Source organism: Tamandua tetradactyla, chromosome 1 (assembly GCF_023851605.1).
Source record: "Tamandua tetradactyla isolate mTamTet1 chromosome 1, mTamTet1.pri, whole genome shotgun sequence".
NCBI lineage: Eukaryota > Metazoa > Chordata > Mammalia > Pilosa > Myrmecophagidae > Tamandua > Tamandua tetradactyla.
This window is the reverse complement of record NC_135327.1, coordinates 177,592,466-177,612,342: the sequence shown is the minus strand read 5'-3', so window position 1 is coordinate 177,612,342 and position 19,877 is coordinate 177,592,466. Positions and strand designations below refer to the sequence as shown.

General features: G+C 35.1%; 1 protein-coding gene across 18 annotated transcripts in view; it reads right to left on the bottom strand.

Moving 5' to 3' along the window:
* AGBL3 (AGBL carboxypeptidase 3) overlaps positions 1-19,877 on the bottom strand; it is a 235,941-nt gene that overhangs the window by 154,619 nt on the left and 61,445 nt on the right. For 12 of the 18 annotated variants that reach the window (XM_077138632.1, XM_077138557.1, XM_077138649.1 and 9 more), the window contains 6 exons: positions 16,223-16,361; positions 14,288-15,067; positions 9,911-10,073; positions 6,074-6,200; positions 861-961; positions 542-654 (listed from right to left, as the gene is read on the bottom strand). In XM_077138632.1, the coding sequence (XP_076994747.1) occupies positions 542-654; positions 861-961; positions 6,074-6,200; positions 9,911-10,073; positions 14,288-15,067; positions 16,223-16,361 (1,423 nt within the window). Of the gene's footprint in view, positions 1-541; positions 655-860; positions 962-6,073; positions 6,201-9,910; positions 10,074-14,287; positions 15,068-15,153; positions 15,212-16,222; positions 16,362-19,877 lie in introns of those variants that run through there. The other 6 variants (XM_077139118.1, XM_077139188.1, XM_077139274.1 and 3 more) reach the window with 6 other exon arrangements.

Here is a 19,877-nt window from a genome sequence, read left to right as displayed (position 1 = left end):
ATAGAAATTGGCATTTGGGGCTTTCTCTCTTTATGCAAAGAAATTTCTGCCTAGTTAATGAAACATATATCTGATGTGATTAAAAGGGGAAATGTTAGCTTGTAGACTTCGTAACAATAATTTGTTTTTAAAAATCGTGGAACTACACTGTACAGTTGAGCCCTAAATTAAATCATGGACTATAGTTAATAGTACAATTATAAAAATGTGCTATCATCAATTGTAACAAATGTTCCACACCAATGCAAAGTGTTAATAATAGGTGACATATGGGAATCCTGTATTTTATGCATGATTTTTCTGTAAACCAACACTTTCTCTAATAAAGAAAAAAAAAAGAATCCTCCTATGCTCTGGGAAAAAGAAACAAACAAAAAAGTAGCCTACATGAGGTCTGACTAAACAAATGTGCATGGAAAAAAATTTCTCCCATCCATAGTTGGGATCTCCAGTTGAGACTGACAATAATATCCTAGTATTACTATAAAAAACATAGTACAACAGTTCAAAAAATTATATTATTTCCATGGTCTTGACTTACCTAGACTCTAGATCCAAAGTAATTTCCATTAGGGAAGTGTCTGAATCATCAAAGATTTTTTCTAAGTTTATATGCTTCTCCATATCTTCTAATTCTTTCAGGCACTGATAATACTAGGGGAAAATCATAAATGAGTTCATTTAAAAATAACTTTATTTCCAGACACATAGAAATAGCCCATGGCTATTGGGACACCAAATACCAAAAAGCCCCCAATACTGTTAGAATATAGAAAGGAATAAACTACCATAAATCCATCGCCATATTATGTTATCTGATAAGTTGATGTCTGATGCATAACAAAATGGACTTTGCTTACCTTGGTCCGGTCTGGATCACAATAGTCCAATAGAGAATCACAAAAATGATAACCCATTGACTCCAAGTCTTTTGCATTGAAATGAGTGCCTCGTTTATTACCTAAAACATCAATAAGTTTATCCACTCCTGAGGATGAATTAATAATTTTTCCTTAGCAGGTAGACCTAAGTTGCAAAACAGTATAAATAAAATATCTCATATAATTCCATATCCTCTCCTTTTTAGTTTCTTCTCTGGGACAGATCATTTAACAGATGATTGCTTTCTCTCAGTCCCTCACCACAACTCTGAATGTAGCTGGCTTAATAGATTAGTCTACGTTGTAAAGGAGTTGAAAATCCAGTAAGACGGTTATGGAATGCTTATTATCAGTTAAAAACTGTCCTAATAACCACTTTGAGCAGAACTTGGTTAAAGTTTTTAGAAGATAATGCTTTCATCATCATTTATAATATCACACCAGATTCAAGGTGCTGCAAAAAAAAAAAAAAAAAAAAAAAAAAAAAAGCCAGCCATTATGTATGTGGTTTTCAGCACTTCCTTTTGAGTTGATAAATTTTCTGACAGGTGACATTTATCTTTTTTTTTTTTTTTTAACATTTGTTCCCCCTATTATTTATTTTTATTCCATATGTTCCTCTCATCTGTTGACAAGGTAGATAAAAGGAGCATCAGACACAAGGTTTTCACAATCACACAGTCACATTGTGAAAGCTATATCATTATACAATCTTCATCAAGAAACATGACTATTGGAACACAGCTCTACATTTTCAGGCAGTTCCCTCCAGCCTCTCCATTACATCTTGGATAACAAGGTGATATCTACTTAATGCATAAGAATAACCTCCAGGATAACCTCTGGACTCTGGAATCTCTCAGCCATTGACACTTTGTCTCATTTCACTCTTCCCCTTTTTGGTCGAGAAGGTTTTCTCAATCCCTTGATGCTGGGTCTCAGCTCATTCTAGAGTTTTTTTCTCAATCCCTTGAAGCTGAATCTCAGCTCATTCTGGGATTTCTGTCCCACACTGCCAGGAAGATCCACACCCCTGGTAGTCATGTCCCATGTAGACAGGGGGAGGGTGGTGAGTCTGCTTGCTGTGTTGGCTGGAGAGAGAGGCCACATCTGAGCAACAAAAGAGGTTCTCTTGGGGGTGACTCTTAGGCTTAATTTTAAGTAGGCTTGACCTATCCCCTGTGGGGTTAAGTTTCATATGAACAAATCCCAAGACTGGGGGCTCAGCCTATAGCTTTGGTTGTCCACACTACTTGTGAGAATATCAAGAATTCAACTTGGGGAAGTTTATTTTCTCCCGTTCTCACCATTCCCTGAAGGGGACTTTGCAAATACTTTTCCACTTACTGATCAAATCACTCTGGGATTCATCAGGGCATCACCTGGACAAACCAACAAAATCTCATGTCCTATACAAAGTTCCATGTACTTAAGGTGTTCAATCAACTATCTACATAAGTTATATTAGGAGATGCACTAGTCAAAGTATAGATTTGTACCAAATAAACATTTTTTGCTATAGTCTCACACATTAGTTGAAATTTTAAAATATTAATTACCGTCTATTTTCAGCACACTGCAGTAATGACATTCTTTTGTTCTTTCTCATGCAAAAACATTTTTAAATTTGTACATTTAGTCACATCATTATACACTCTAGGCATTCCTAGATTATACCATCTCAATCTTTATCGTCTAACTTTCTTTGTGATTTCATTTATGCCCCTCCTCCCTCTATCATTCTCATATGCAGTTTCATTCAGTGTTTTAACATAATTGTATTACAGTTAGGTAATACTGTGCTGTCCATTTCTGAGTTTTTATATTCAGTCCTGTTGCACAATCTGTATCCCTTCAGCTCCAATTACCCAATATCTTACCCTATTTCTATCTCCTGATGGTTTCTGTTACCAACAAAATATTCCAACTTTATTCACTAATGTCAGTTCATATCAGTGAGACCATTCAGTATTTGTCCTTTTGTTTCTGGCTAATCACACTCAGCATAATGTCCTTAAGGTCCATTCATGTTGTTACATACTTTATAACTTTATTCTGCCTTACAGCTGCATAATATTCCATCTTATGTAAATGTCACAGTTTGTTCAGTCAACTGTCTGTTGGTGGACATTTTGGCTGTTTCCATCTCTTGGTAATTGTTAATAATGCTGCTATAAACATTGGTGTGTAAATGTCCATTTGTGTCCTTGGCCTTGTGTCCTTTGAGACAGCATATAGATGGGTCCTGTTTTTTAATCCATTCTGCCAGACTATGTCTTTTGATTGGAGAGTTTAATCCATTAACATTCAGTGTTATTACTGCATGGGTAGTACTTTCTTCTACTATTTTGCCTTCTGCATTTTATATGTCATATCTAATTTTCCTTCTTTTTACCTTTACTCATAGTCTTCCTTTCTACACTCTTCTCCACACCTCTCTCCTCTGTCTTAATATCTGTCTCTAGTGTTCCCTTTAGTGTTCTTGAAGAGCTGGTCTCTTGGTCACAAATTCTCTCAGTGATTTTTTTTCTGAAAATGTTTTAATATCTCCCTCATTTTTGAAGGACAGTTTTGCTGGATATAGAATTCTTGGTTGGCAGTTTTTCTCTTTTAATAATTTAAATATATTATCCCACTGTCTTCTCGCCTCCATGGTTTCTGCTGAGAGATCTGCACATAGTCTTACTGGGCTTCCCTTGTATGTGATGGATTGCTTTTCTCTTGCTGCTTTCAAGATCCTCTCTTTCTCTTTGACCTCTGACATTCTAACTAATAAGTGTCTTGGGGAACACCTATTTGGGTCTAATCTCTTTGGGGTACGCTGCACTTCTTGGATCTGTAATTTTAGGTCTTTTTTAAGAGTTGGGAAATTTTCAGTGATAATTTCCTCCATTAGTGTTTCTCCTCCTTTTCCCTTCTCTTCTCCTTCTGGGACACCCACAACACGTATATTCGTGCGCTTCATATTGTCTTTCAATTCCCTGAGTCCCTGCTCATATTTTTCCATTTTTCTTCCTATAGTTTCTGTTTCTTGTCGAATTTCAGATGTTCCATCCTCCAGTTTAGAAATCCTATGTTCTGTCTCTCAAAATCTACCATTGTAGGTTTCCATTGTTTTTTTCATCTCTTCTACTGTGTCTTTCATTCCTATAAGTTCTGTGATTTTTTTTTTCAGACTTTCGGTTTCTTCTTTTTGTTCTTCCCTTGCCTTCTTTATATCCTCCCTCAATTCACTGATTTGGTTTTTGATGAGGTTTTCCATGTCTGTTAGTACATTCTGAATTAATTGTTTCAGCTCCTGTATGTCATTTGAATTGTTGGTTTGTTCCTTTGACTGGGCCATATCTTCAATTTTCCTAGTGTGATTTGTTATTTTTTGCTGGCATCTAGGCATTTAATTACCTTAATTAGTTTATTCTGGAGATTGCTTTCACTTCTTTTATCTAGGGTTTTCTTGCTGGATGAATTTGTTGTCTATCTGTTCTTTGACATTCCATTCAGCTTTATCTGGACCTCTAGCTTAAGTTTTGTTTAACAGAGAATTTTTCAGTTCTCGTTTTCTTGTTTCTTGCCCTGCTTGTGTGGTGCCTCCCCCCACCCCAACTTAGGAGGGTCTACTTAGATATTATAGACCCCAGCCAGATTTTCCCAGACCAAACTGGCCTCCTATCAGGAGGGAAGAGTCACCTGCGTCGGTTTTCCCTGAGGGTGAGACCCAGCAGGTTGAAAGACTTTTCTGTGAAGTCTCAGGACTCTGTTTTTCTTATCCTGCCCAGTATGTGATGCTTGTCTGATCGCAGGTCCCACCAACATAAGATGATGCGGTACCTTTAACTTTGGCAGACTCTCCCTGCTGGGGGCGTGGTGGAGACAGAGGAGAGGTTGTAGGCTGGTTTTAATGGCTTCAAATTACCAAGCCCTGAGGTCTTAATTCCTTGAGGGAGGGATTCCACCTGAGTTGGGCTTCACCCCTCCCCTGGGGAAGGCACAGACTCCAGACAAGCCCCCAAAAGAGCTCACTTCTGCCTATGCCTGGGGCAGTTGCAGCCTGAAAAGTCCTGCTGCTGTATCCAGAAGCAGTCAAGCCTTTGTAGATACACAGCCACAAAAACCTCTGTTTCCTTCTTTTTTTTTCCCCCCCTTTTTCTGTCAGTCCTGCCCCCTTGGCACCAGGGCAAAAATGAGCAACCTCTGCTTTGATCAGGTTCACCTAAGCTGGGGGCCTATTTTTAGTAGTCAGAATTTGTTAATTAGTTCCACAATTGGCATTTGATTGTGCCCAGTCCCTGCTGCTGGTAAAGTCTCTTTCCTTTCCCCTCTGGAAAGCGGCCTGTGTGGGAGGGGCACTGGCCGCTGCAGCTTTGGGAACTCACGGTTCTGGGGGGGTGCTCGCAGCCTGTCCAGCTGGTCCAGACTGGGGTACACTGTGTGTCTGGTCACTGACATGGCCCCAGGAGCTGTTCTGTACTGTTTCTGGTTATTTAGTAGTTGTTCTGGAGGATGAACTAAAACGCGCACGTTGTTAAGTCGCCATCTTGACCCGGAAGTCATGACATTTATCTTAATATGGAGTATTCTACCTGCTTTGTAATATCCTACATGTGATAGAAAGATTTTTTTTTCACATGGGCAGGCACCGGGAAACAAACCTGAGTCTCCGGCCTGGCAGGTGAGAATTCTGTCACTGAGCCACCATCACACTGCCCAGAAAGATTTCTTAAATGGGGCTAGAGCCCCACTTTCATTTTTAGTTGAGGGAAACAAGTGCTTCTATTTAAATATAAATTAACAGTCTCTTTATTTTACCTTGCAAGTAGCAAACTCATTAAAAACACTTCTACTTGTTATTTTAAGTATGTGTAATCTTCTTTCTTGGAATCATTAGAGTCATCATTAGAAACCCTTTTTATTAAAAAAAATATATAAAAATGCAATTAAAGATTAGTTCATGAAATAATAAAATAATATATTCTACCTACATGCTGAAACTTCCTTTCTAAACAAAGGGAAATGATGAAGTAGAGCTACCATATAGTGGGAATTTATTCACCCTATTTATAGAATTGAATGAATATCAGTATGTATTTAAATGGAAAAAAAGTGCTCACTACTAATTGTCTATATTAATTTCACATTAAAAATATATCTTTGATTTAAAGGTCTGAGTCTTGAATGAGTACACTTGGTCTTACCCAGAGTAGATCCACAGAAAGTGGCCTCCATGGTAAAGCTGTTCCTGATTCCCATTTTCCACATCACCACCCTTCCTGTTCCCTCTTTGCTCTTCTGAATATTAAACCTGCAAGCTGAGAATGAAAACTGAAAAAGAAGTACATAAAGATGAGGCCTGTTATTTTTTTTTCTTCTTCTGGTAACTGTGTCTTTCTTAGAATGTAATGCTGAAAATGAAAAAGTAGTTGTGTAAAAGCAGTAATTCTCACTGAAGCTTTAGGAACTACTTTTTATTTCCTGATCAATAGAAATAACTCATTTTAAGGATATGTTTACATTTCTTAGAACTATAGGTTCTAAAATTCTGACAAATTTTACATTTAATATATATATAAAGCTTATATTAAAAAGCATTTGACTAAGTCTTGATATTGTTGGTATGAAATCTTATTATACTTTAGTAAAAATTATAGGAAGAGGTTTAAGCATATTTAGGAATGAAGATTGGTATTATAGCTCTCCAGCAAATAAAGGTTCTCTATTTTCATTTAAAAGACAATTAGAAACCTGCCATAAAAAATTCTTGTAATATCAGTGTCTTCAAAGCGATTGTTTTGTAATTTTATTTTTCAAAATTAACATACAGTAAAATTGCCTTTAGGTGTTCCATTTTATGAATTTTAACACACGTGTAGATGTAACCAACACCAAAATCAGAACACAAAACAATTCTATCACCCTAAAAAACTGCCCCCCTCTTTGCAGTCACATTCTCCCCTCAATCCTTCTAAACCCTAGCAACCATTGATCTGCTCTCTGTCACCACAGTTTTAATTCTTCAGGACTGTCATATACGTAGGGATCATATGGTATGTCGTCTTTTGAGACTGGCTTATTTCACTAAGTATAATGCCTTTGAGATTCATCGAAGTTCTTGCATGTATTAACTGTTCATTCCTTTTTATTACTTAGCATTCTATCACATGGATGCACCAAAGTTTGTTTATCCACTCACCTGTTAAAGAACATTTTTATTTCTTTTTTCAATTTTTGGCAATTATAAATAGAAATGCTATAAACATTTGTGTACAGGTTTATCCATGAATGCAATTTTTATTTTTCTAGGATAAATATTTAGTAGTATTGCTGCATTATATGGTAAATGTATGTTTAATGTTATAAGAAACTGCCAGACTATTTTCCAGAATGGCTATGCCATTTTGCATTCCCTCCAGCACACGAGAGTTTTACGTGCCCATATCCTTGTAAGCATGTGTTTTTTTTTTTACCTCAGTATTTTATTAGCTATTCTAATAAGTATGTTAGCAATAGCTCATCATGATCTTTGTATTTCCTAATGGCTTATGGTGTTAAACATCTTTTCATGTGCTTATTTGCCATTATATATCCTTTTTGGTGAAATGTGTATTGAAGACTATTGCCCATTTTTAATTTGGATTGTTTGCTTTTTTACTGTTGAGTTTTCTGGACATAAGCTCTTTGTCAGATATGTGATTGTAAACATTTTTGCCTAGTCTATAGCTTGTCTTTGTGTCCTTTCAACAGGAAAGAGCAGAAGATTTTAATTTTGATGAAGTCCATTTTATCAATTTTTCTATAGATCATGCTTTTGATGTATAGCTAAGAGCTCTCGACCTAACTGCAGATCATGAAAATTTTCTTCTATGTATTCTGAAAGTTTTATACTTTCACCATTTACATTTAGATCAACTTAAGGTGTGAGGCTTAGGTTGAGGTCAATGTTTTGTTTTTTGCATGTGGATGTCTGAATGTTCAATTGTCTCAATAGTTTGTTGAAAGGGCTCTCCTTTCCCCATTACATTGCTTCTACACATTTGTCAAAGGCTCTATATGTATGTCATTTACTGAAATGGCTCTTCTGTTCCATGGATCTAGGTTTCTATACAGTTGCCAAACCACACTGAATTGATTACTGCACCTTTATAGTAAGTCTTAAAATTGATACTGTGATTCCTTCAACACTATGCTTTTTCAAACTTGTTTTGACTATTCTAGTTCCTTTGCATTTCCATATCAATTTTAGAATCAGCTTGTTTCTATCTACAACTTGCTGTGATTTTGTTTGGCATTTTGTCAAATCAATAGATTGATTTTCGGAGAACTGACATCTGTACTATGTTCAACCTTCCAATCCATAAATATAGTATATCTCTCTTAGATTTCTATCAGCAGAATTTTGTAGTTTCATCATATACAGCCTGTATATATTATGTTAGATTTATAGCTAAGTATTCCACTTATTTTGGAGCTATTGTAAATGGTATTTTGTCTTTTTAGTTTCCATTGGTTCATTCCAAGTATACAGAAATGCAATTTGTGTGCATGTGTATGGGCTGAACTTGCTAAACTCACTTATTAGTTTTAGGAGTTTTTTTTTTTTATGGATTCCTTGGAATTTTCTATGTAGACAAGCATGTCTGCAAATAGGGTCAGTATTATTTCTTCCATTACAATCTGTATGTCCTTTATTTCTTTTGCTTTCTTTACTGCACTGGCTAGAACCTCCACCACGTGGTCCAAGTAAACATTTTGCCTTCTTCCTGATCACAGGAGGAAAACAGTCTTTCATCATTAAGTATGATGTTTACTTAAATAACATTATTAAATATGATTTTTTTAAATGTGCTTTGTCAGATTGAGGAAGTACCCTTTTATTCCTTGTTTGTTGGACTTTTTTTTTATCATGAATGGGTGCAGAATTTTGTCAAATGCTGTCTACATTGATTCATATGTCATGCCAATTTTTCTTCTTTACTGTCAGCTACATCAATTTTCAAATATAGGGGTATCCTTAGATTCTAGGGATAATCCAACTTGGTCATGGCATATTATTATTCTGATTATCTCTCGATTCAATTTGCTAAAATTTTGTTGAGAATTTCTGCATCTTTATTCATGAGATATTGGTCTGTAGGTTTTTTTGTTTGGCACTGTCTTTGGTGTGAGTTTCAGGGTAATTCTGACCTTATTGATTTTGTGAATTTTCAGAAAGATTTTGATAATTTTTTTAAGCATGAAAATGGAAGTTTTATGCTTTAAAGCAGCCTTTAAATTATGTGGAAAGCCTGCTTAAACTGCAGACCAATTGTTTGCAGTTTTTGAGAAATCGATCCACGTCATCTAAGGCCACAACAGGTTAACAATTCAAGACCCTAACCTATTATGTCAGTAGACCAAATATTAAAATGTATTAGTAACATGGGATCATTTTACAGAAGTAACAAACTAGAGCTAAGAGTATTGGCAGTGTAAACTTATATAGGAACAACAAGAATGGAATTGTTTCCTCTGATCTGTCTTTATTAAAGGATACCTTGAATTTGGGCAACAGACCTTTTTGTAAATGCCTCTTCTTACTAGATGAACTTTTGCTTTTCATATCCTTAGACACCAAATGTCCCCCAAGGGAAAGAAATACTTTTCAACAAGTCCTTCACAATTGAATTGGCTCATGGAGAACATATAGGGATGTCTACAGAAATTTTCTTTGCTAAGTTATATTCTTTAGGCTTTGTTTTAAAGAATTAAAGTGATTTTCACATCTTAGTAAATAATGGTTCCAAAATTTCCACAGTCTGTGTCAAATAATAATAAACTTTATTATTTTCTAATTCTAATTTCTATCAATTTTTGAAATTTTGGTTATTTAAAACATCTCACTAAACTTTCCTCAGAGTTGCTTTTATACAGCCAATTGTATAAAGCAGCCAAAGTAACTAATGAAAAAGCAGTTAACTGAAAAGATGTATCTATTCCACTACCCCACATGGGCAAGATTTACTAAAGGGAAAGTTCAAATCTTAAAAGGTGCTTACTTTATCTGGACAATTTTTGCTCAGCATAAGTGGAAAGATGCGCTGCTGTAAGTATAATGCTTTAGATCTATCTCTACCATCACATCCATACATGAAGATATTCTCTTTCCTACTATGGCCATGAAGGTCACAATATAAAATAACCTCTCGTTCTTCCATCAATCTGCCAAGAAGAAAAAGAAGTTACAAATTTTGCCTCTGTATTTTTCTTCCATGTGAACTATGGCTTTGAAAGCATAATGTCCAAAGAAATAGAATTTCTTACATCCTAACTTTCAATTTCTTCTTCCCATCCTTACTGCATGTTAGTATTAACGTGCAATTTTAAAGAATCTACAATTCCTATCAACTACAGGAAATATCTAAATGCTTTAGTCTTCCATGATAAGGCCCAAATTTACCTTTACTCCCAAGACTTTCTCCAAAGAGATCCCTTTATTATTCAGGTTTTCTGTTGTATACAAAAAACAGCTCACTCTTGTCTTTGCTCATTATCTCTCACATAGATTCTACTTTCTGACTGAAATATCTTCTCTCTTCATTTTTATACATGCAAATACCACCTCTGTGCTTCAAGCCTAACCTCAATTCTCTCTTTCTAACTAATCAAACCCATAGAATTTTTGCTTTTTGCACTCTTATTGGATTTAACATTGGTACCAATTTACTGGGCATTTGCCAAAATGTGAAAATTTTCATATTTTGAGTGTGTAAGCTCATTAAAGGTAGGGAATGCTTCAGATTTAGAACAGCACATAAGGGTATCCGAATATTTGCTGAATAGTTGAGTCCATGATGAGTTGGTGCTGAAACCAATTGATATTTAACCTTTGATTAAACTGGCAAATAATATCATTTTGAGATGAATGGTGCCAATGTAAAATTTTAATAAATGTTTTAAAGGAATTATTATATAATCCTTAAGAGCACAATCCTTAGTCTGTATTATTTAGGCATGCAATAAATACCAAAACAATAAAAAAAAAGTCCCAAAACTTGATGAAAATGACCACTACAGAGGCTTTCAAAAGGTAGAAAGGTGGTGTGTTAAGGTGGTGGGATTAGGACAGTTTTTCATATTTCTAAACTTTATATATCATATTATGTTACTTAAATAATCAAAATTATATTTATTATTTGTTCTATGTGGAAGTAAGCATACCAAAATTTTAACAATGGTATTATAGTAATATGAGATATATTATTTTTCTAATAAAAATAATAAAACCTAAACCATGCAAAGCCTAATCTGTATCAGAAACAATACTTCTTTAAAAGTGAAATCCCAAACTAAAATTAGTTACATGCACTGAAATATTTCCCTCTTCTCATTTGGTGGTCTGTGAACTCTAATCATTAACATAAGATTAACATAAAACCACTAAATGACAGTTGAAAATGTTTAGGAGTCTATAAAAGTTAGATTATAATGTATAAATATCAAAGTAAGCCTTTAAATAGGCAACATTACATTTTAAAACCAAAAACTCTCCAGATTTAATTCTCTTTCAGTTTCTTAAAAGTGAATCAAAAGAAACTTCTAAGGAATTAATTCTCAAAGAAGTGTCGTTACTTCTGAAATGAAACAGGATATTAGGGTCCTTCATCTTGCACTAGTTTAAATAATTTTAAAAGTTTAAATTTTTCTCTTACCCAAACAATGAAGATGTTTTAAATGGCTTTTACTAAGTACCTTATACACACTAAAATCTACTCTCTTTCATATACTTTATATATATTCAATCTTAGATATACTTAAAACGACTTATCTTTCCACACACGACTGACTTATTCTACTCATCTGGCTGTGATTAATTGCATTAAGGTATTTCATTTCCTTGGAAATCTTTCTGAAACTTACTGAGTAAATTGTCGTGTTCACCTTTTTACAAGCAAATCTGAGCATAATTGATATATTTAGATAGTTTTCACAGAGGCACTCCAAGGGCCTTGGACTATAACTCATTTAGTATTAGACCAGAGACTAAGTCAAGGAGCATTAGATAGATATTATATTTAGGCATTCTCTCAGTCCCGTTTTTATTAAAAACCAAACTTTTAATTTTGGAATAATCTTAGATTTGCATATTAGTTGCAAATATAGTAGCGAGTTCCAGTATATCCCTCAACCAATTTTCTCTAGTATTAATATATTAAATAACCATGGTACATTGTCAAAATTAAGGAACTAATATTGGCACATTAGTATTAACTAAATCTGTGACTTTATTTGGATCTCACTAGTTTTTCCACTGATGTCCTTTTCCTGTCCCAGAATCCAACCCAGAATACCACATTGCATTTAATAAGCTCCTATAAAAAAATTGATTATCATTCCAGGGAAATAAGAAAGTCTTGGGTTATTCAATTATCACTTAGACATTTCCTAAATACTTGAGGGAATCCTGGAGTCCATATTTATGATAGGTATAAAACCAAAATTTTTAGTCCCTTTTTGGGGATTTGCACTTCATTCTAAGCAGATAAAAGGATTAACATGAAAGTAAGAGGTAAGATTCTGAACTAAGAGAATCAGAGTCATGCCAGGTTCTCCTAAAGACTCTCCATAGTGCGTCTGAGGAACTGGAAGTATCCTTGGGGTCTTCAGACTTGAAATAAGGGTTCTTGTGCTTGTACTAGGGGTCCTGGTAACAAAGATGGGTAAGGAAATAAGTCTCTCTGTAATACTAATTATTAAAGTAAAATGTGAATAACCCTTAATAGTTTATAAAGAATTTTCACATCTATTCAATGAACTTTTTTCCTTTTTACATTTGAGGAAACACATGCGTGCATTTAGAGCTTCTAATGCTCCAGGCCCTTTCTGGGCACTTAAATAATAATTTTCTCATTTAATCTTTCTAACAATGAGGTAGATATTATTATTTCCATTTTACAGATGCCACAACTAGGATAGGATTTTAAATGGCTCAAGAGATCACAGCTAGTAAATGATGAAGTAGGGACTCCAATTTGGTATATTTAGCACCAGAATCCATGCCTAAATTAAAGTACCAGAAAAGCTTAAGAGGCTTTAAACTTGGAATGAATGTCCTCTGATTTTAATAATTTCTCTACTCTAGCACATATTTATTTCTGATTTTCATTATCTGAATATATCAAATAATTGACCCAGCCCCAATCATTACCCCTCTACAGCCGCTTTGAGTGAACTCCATGTTTTCATCCTTTTAATGACCTCCCTGCTCTGCTATCATCTTTCATGTGGCGAAAGCCTAACTATGTTTAAGAAATAGCTTCTTTTCATTGAAAATGTTCTCTTCCACTGTTGATCATCTTGTCACCGCTCAATCATTATAATTGGAAGACTCACCCATAACTACTATTGAGCTATTTCTAAGAACAGACAACTACGACTAACTTAGTGCCAGTCACCATTCTTATGACAATAATAATCCCAGGCAGCATGTATCCATCTTCCACACAAGTGAGAAGATTTTACTGGTAGATAGCATTGTGTTTAAACTCTGAGACTCTGGGAGCTCAATTCAAATCCTGGCTCCCTAACTTCTAGCTGTATATTTTGGGCAAATTTCTTAAAGTCCCAAGGCCTCAATTTTTCTTTTGGTAAAATGGGGCAAATAAAAACAGAAATATAACAGAAACTTTTAATATATCCATATTATAACTAATAAAATAATGTAAATAATTTGGTATGGGATTAATAAAGGTTTGCTATAATTATAAGCCCTTATTTGTGTTTATTTTATTATGGGAATAGAGAGGAGCCACAAGAGATGACTCAGAAGAATTCCCTCTGAAATCATCATTTCCTGCAGTATACTAGGGAGAGAAATTCTACTAGCTCCTCAGGGAAAGCCAGTGGTTAAAACAAAACAAAAGAAATGACCCAATCATTCAACGAACACTTAAATATTATGCATTTAACTGTTCTGGATTCTTTAGAAAATTTAAAGCTGCTTGATCCAATTTTTCTAGAGGGAAATAAGACTAATACTCATGAAAGTTTAAATAACTATATGATCTAATAATCAAAAGATCAACACAGTGTCAGAATGCTTCTGTGAGATGTAAATCATTTTCACATATAAGGGATTCAAGGGTTCCAAAGTAACTATCAGTGCTACAATTTGCTTAAGCAAGACATCAAATCTAGTATAAATTTGAGGCCATCAAAACAATCTAGAGTCTATCTCGTTATTTAAGGGAAGCCTAGTGAATCTCGTGGAATAATGCCAGAAGGGTATGGAATCAGACTGGAGAAGAATGAGGAAATAAAGTAGCTATAGCTAAACTCTGAAGAAAAGGTAGAATAAAATTAATGGGATTGTGGGAGCAAAATTATTACTACCAATTTACTAAATAAATAGGGAAATAATCTGAGGCTTTCTTTACCTATGGATCATGTTTCGAGTATACCAAACGGAAGGGAACGATTCCTTAAGGAGAGATGTATAGTTACGGTTTAAATCCCGACCAGCTAAGGAACAGCGATAATTTCCCACAATCACACCATCTGGATTCAGCATGGGTACCACCTTGAAGATAAAAGTGTCCCGAAGCAACTGTGCATCACTTGAGTCTCCTAAAATATAGTCTAAGAAGCCTTTCATGATCCAAGAACTGTTGGTTTCTCCTGGATGTACCCTTGCAGTCAAAATCACGGCCTTTCGTTTTCTTGACTCAGTGTTCTTCAAAGGGGTGGTGATTGTTAAAACATATACCATATTCCTAGCAAGTGTGTGGCATAAGACGCGGATTTTACAGTACTTTGACCGTATTGGGTCATTATTGATGCCAGAAAGGTAATCTTGCAGATTGGTATAAGTGTATGGATAGCAGTGGGCAAAGTAACAGGTATCTTTGTTGTGTGGAAATTGAAATGTCCACGTAAGAGAAAAGTAATGGTGCCCATCTTGCCCCAGGTTGTTTTTATAATACTTGATTTGGTCTCCTATTCTCTGCCAGCCAATACTATGAGCTTTGGCCTCTTTGTCAGAATAGAAGAGTGGGCGCATACCCCGATTGTAAAGACTAGCAGGCTTGGTGAAGTTGACAATAGTGAATCTGTAGGCTATTCCTGCTTGAGTATTAGTGACCTGGAAATAGTACCACTGTGTGTGCTTATTTGTGAAGAGGTCAGGGCGCACAGTCAACTGGTATTCATATTCCGCTCTAATATACACGAAAGGAAGGAGAAAAACACATAAAAATGTAAATATGACATTCACATTAAAGAAAATTATCATATTTTTACCTACTCATAGAATTTTTCTTTTGGACACAATGTTTATTTACGTAGTATCCAGTAGCAAGTAACTACAAAAGATAAAAGTTTTTAAAATTATCTACTTTATTGGATGAGAAACTGATTCTATACTTATTGCAAAGAAAGAATTTGCATTCTTTACATGGGAATTTGATAAAAAATTATATATTTCAATCCAATTATATTTCCTAGAAAATAAAAGATTAAAGAATTCTTGAAATTGAAGAACACTGAATTTTCTCAGATTTATAATTATTTTCAACTAGATTTTAACTCTAGGTATCTGAAATAGCTATCATTGAGAAATGTTTAAAAACATATGAATTAGTATAATCACATAAATTACAAAGTGTTAAACTTCTTGAGGATAACGACTGTATTTGTTAAAATTTTGTACCCCTTAATACATTTAAGATGTTCAAATAAAGGCAAAAATAATAATTTTCAGTGGGATCTTACTTATATACATAGCAATCTTCTTAATCATTTATGAATTTTTTCTTCTGTAAGTGATAGCTTCCTATTCTATCAGCACTAGGCTCCTTGTGTGTGGGTGGGTGGGTATAGTTACAGTGAATGACCTAGGAACAGATGAAATAAATGTTGTAAAATCTTGATACTGTTGAATCTAAGTGATATGATATATGCTAATTAATACAGAATTATACTATTCACTCTGTAGTTTAGTGTATGTTTATAATTTTTCATAATAATTTTTTAAAAATAAAATGCCCTTGGGAAGCATGCTACCAAGCATATTTTACGGAACATCATTCTAAGACCTATTCCACTAAAGAGTTTGAGAAGCTCTATGCGTGTGGCTGTGTGTATGTGTTCATGATGTACAATAGCATATTGAAAATTGACAGTAAGAAATCTGGAGAACTTACAGTTCTCAAAATTATTTAAACACAGATCTTTCATACTGCCCACCATGTGATAATTTCTAATTGGAGTCTATACTGTAAGGAATTACAGTTCAGTTAACGGATACTAAGAAATTTAGTATACAGAAAATAATTGATAGGCTAGCTTCTCAAATAAAACTAATTAAAACCTACACTTTGACTACCTTCTGGAGATTACCACTCTCAAACCTTGCTTCAAACATCAAAGTGTTGTCATAGTTATCCATAGGCTGCTTCAAGGGTGTTCGATTACCCCCAACTCGAGAATATACAAAATAGGGTTCTTTGTAAGCTGACAAGAGAAGAACACAGAGATATCAAGTCATATCTAAAGTATACATGCTATTCTTAATGTAATTTGGAGCAACTGCATTTTGAACACAGTTTGAAATTATAGTATAAGTATAACTGAAATGACACTAAGGATCAAAAACGTTAAAATAATTTGAAATTAATTTATATCAAGTTATGTTATGGTAGGTCTCGGCATTTTTAGATTAAAAATGCAATGCCTGAAATAAATTCATTCATTTCTTATATTAAACATAAATGCTTATTCTACATCTGGCCATGATGAAGTAATTGGTCTGGAAATTGCCCTTTCACTGTAAATGATTATAAAACTGGACAAAAAAGATGAGCCAACTGTTTTCAGGCATTTGGACAAGAGATAGAACAGGAATGTACAGGGTCCTTGAAAGGAGATAAATACATGAAATAAGCTCTGCTTTTTCCCAAGCTTTCTGCCTGGGCACACTTTCTGGACAACAGCTGAGGGAGGGTGGCACTTAAGAATAGTATGACAGTCTTGCTGAGCTGAGGAGACAAGATTGTTGTTGGGGCTGCTAAAGTAGCTAGAATTTGTGAGGCAGGGTACCAGAAATAAGAAAGGTACAGAGGGGAAGGTCCTCAGCATTTGAATGGTGGTTCCCCTTGCCTTAGTTGAGGACTGGGCTACACAAGCACAGGGTGAGAACAAGCAAGATAAAAAAGTGGATATTACAGGACTGAGATACCCGAGGACAAATGATTCTGGGATATATCAGAATTCCAATCTATCCAGAGTGGGGAAACTTCACCGTGCTTCTCAGGCCTTCAAATTAGATTCCAGAAAGGCTGCACCTTAGGTATAAGGACCGTATCCAAAAGGGCCATGACAAAGACCTACGGACAAAATGAGAATAGACCTGCCCCTATAAAAAACAGAAAACCAAGTCTGAACACAACAGAATGATTTCTTAGCAACTTAACTGCCTGTCAGAACAAAATTCAACATCCATATTTTAAAAAAAACCATGTAATATAGACTCCCTACAAACACATCTTTTACAATGTCCAGCATATGATAAAAAATTGAGACATAAAGAGAAACAAGAAAATATGATCCACAATCACACAGATAACCCAGATATTGAAATTAACAAAGAAGTTTTAATATATGTTCAAAGAAGTAAAGGGAAAGATAGAGATAACGAAGAATGAGACAGGTAGCTGCGAAAGAGAAATGAAAACTATAAAAATTTAAAAATGGAAATTCCAGAACCGAAAAGTACAATAACAAATGAAAAATTTATTAGATAGGCTTGAGAGAGATTGAAGACTACAAAAGAACTCAAAAACAAGTAAATGCAAATTTCCCAATTTGAAGGACAGACGGTGGGGGAGGGGGGTGGGGGCAGTGGAGAGGGGGAAAAAAGAAAAGTGGAAATATGCCTGGAAACAGCAAATAAAGAGCACATATTCTTTTCAAGTGCATATGGAATGTTCAACAAGATAGACTATGTGCAGGGTTAAAAACAGTCTTATCAAAATTTCAGATGACAACGGAATTAAATTTGAACTCAATTATAATATGATATCTAGAGAACTTTATATGTCTACAAATATAGCCAGCACATTTCTAAATAATCCACAGTCAAAGAAAAAAATCACAATGAGAAAATACTTTCAACCAAATGACAATGAGAACACACAAACTATATCAACATGAAAGTAGTTCTTAGAAGGAAAGTATGGCTTTAACTTGCATGTATTATAGTTTTAAATGCCAGAAAAGAAAAGTTTAAAATTAGAGATTGACTTCTGGATTCTGCTTATGATAAAAAGCACTGGTAAAACCATCACTCCCATCAGTATAACAATGTAAAAGTAAAAGTTTTGAACAATCTACAAATTCAAATTTTCTTGAACCCTTCAGAGAGCTGAGGTTGCTGGGTATGATGGCTTTGAGTTACATGCATCCCAGAAAAACATGTTCTTAAATTTAATCCCATTTCTGTGGGTGTAAACCCACTGTACATGGGAGCTTTAGATGTGGGTACTTCAGTTAAGGTGTGGCACAAATTAATCAGGATGGGTCTTAATCCTTTTGGTGGAAGCTTTACAGGGTTTTACAGAGGTAGCCCCAGAGAGAGAGTGAGAAAGCACAGGGAGCAGCCAGAAGCTGGAAGTCAACAGAACTCAGAAGACAAAGGGGATGACACCATCATGTGCATCGCCATCTAACAGAAAAGCCAAGGAACTCTAAAGATTGTTGAGCTAGGGAACATACTGACCCTTGAAGGTGGCAAATCTTCTAGTCTCTGAAACCATGAGCCAATAAATTCCTGTTGTCAAGCCAAATTCCTGTTGTAAGTACTAGCTTACCTGGGTAGATAGCACTGGTTACTGGTAGGAAACATTCAGTTAAAATTTTAACAAATTGGTAAAAGCTGAGTGTGGTCTTCTAAGTGAATAGAGAATCTCTGGGGGCTTCAGATAGAAGCCTGCAAACTCTTCTCATGGACTTTACCAGGTGCTCACAAAAGAGTCCTGAGAAAGCATAATTTATGGGGCCTGGGGAATGAGGAAGGCAGCTGCTGCAGAAAAAGCACAAAACTCTGCCCAGATCATTCTCCCCTATCTCCTCTATGGACAAAAACCTTAAGTTGCAGGGGTAAGGGCAAAAACACTGTCATTCTTGGGGCACTCATGAAAAGACAAACCAACCATAAAAAGGGAATAGAAAAAACCTCTCTACTAATGGGACCAGACCTAAAGTTGCAGAAATTGGAGCACTGAGAAAGTCTCAATCCTGAGAACTAGTTTGTGATAAGACTAAGACCCATGAGAGCAACAGATAAAGTTCTACAATCCCCTTATACCAGGCTAACAAGCCTCTAGTAACAAGTAACATAAGTGTATTGGTGGGAGAGCAGCAAGAGAGTTGAGAGACCCTCTCTGATGTGCAGGGTAAAAGGAAGACTTAAAACTGAGGATTGTTAAAAAATTATGAAAAACCCTCTGTCCCCAACCTAAAGACAAGGTAATGCTATTGGAGAATTTGAAATGCGTGATACACTGACGGTAACCAGAGCAGCAACAAATCTAAGATGAGTTGAAGTAATAACTAGGTTGAATCAATCACAACCACCACCACCATCCATACACTAAAAGCCTAGCACCTGGCAAGTTGAGGTCTTTTCCAGGCTGAAAAACAATTTTCCTATGTCTCTACTGATTTGCACAAGATGTCTAGCTTTCAACACAAAAAAATGATAAGGAATACAAAAAAGCAAGGAAAACAAAAAACCAACACACTGTAAAGAGGCAAATTAATACCATCAGACTCAAATACCAAAAAAGACATTGGAACTATCAAACAAGGACTTTCAAATAATTATGATTCCTATGTTAAAGGCTCCAGAACAATGGACGCTATAAGAAAGCATCAAATGGAATGTGATAAGTGCTAAACATAGTAACCAAAAAATGGAGAATACTTTGATGAATTCATCAGTATATCTGACATAGCCTAGGAAAGAATTAA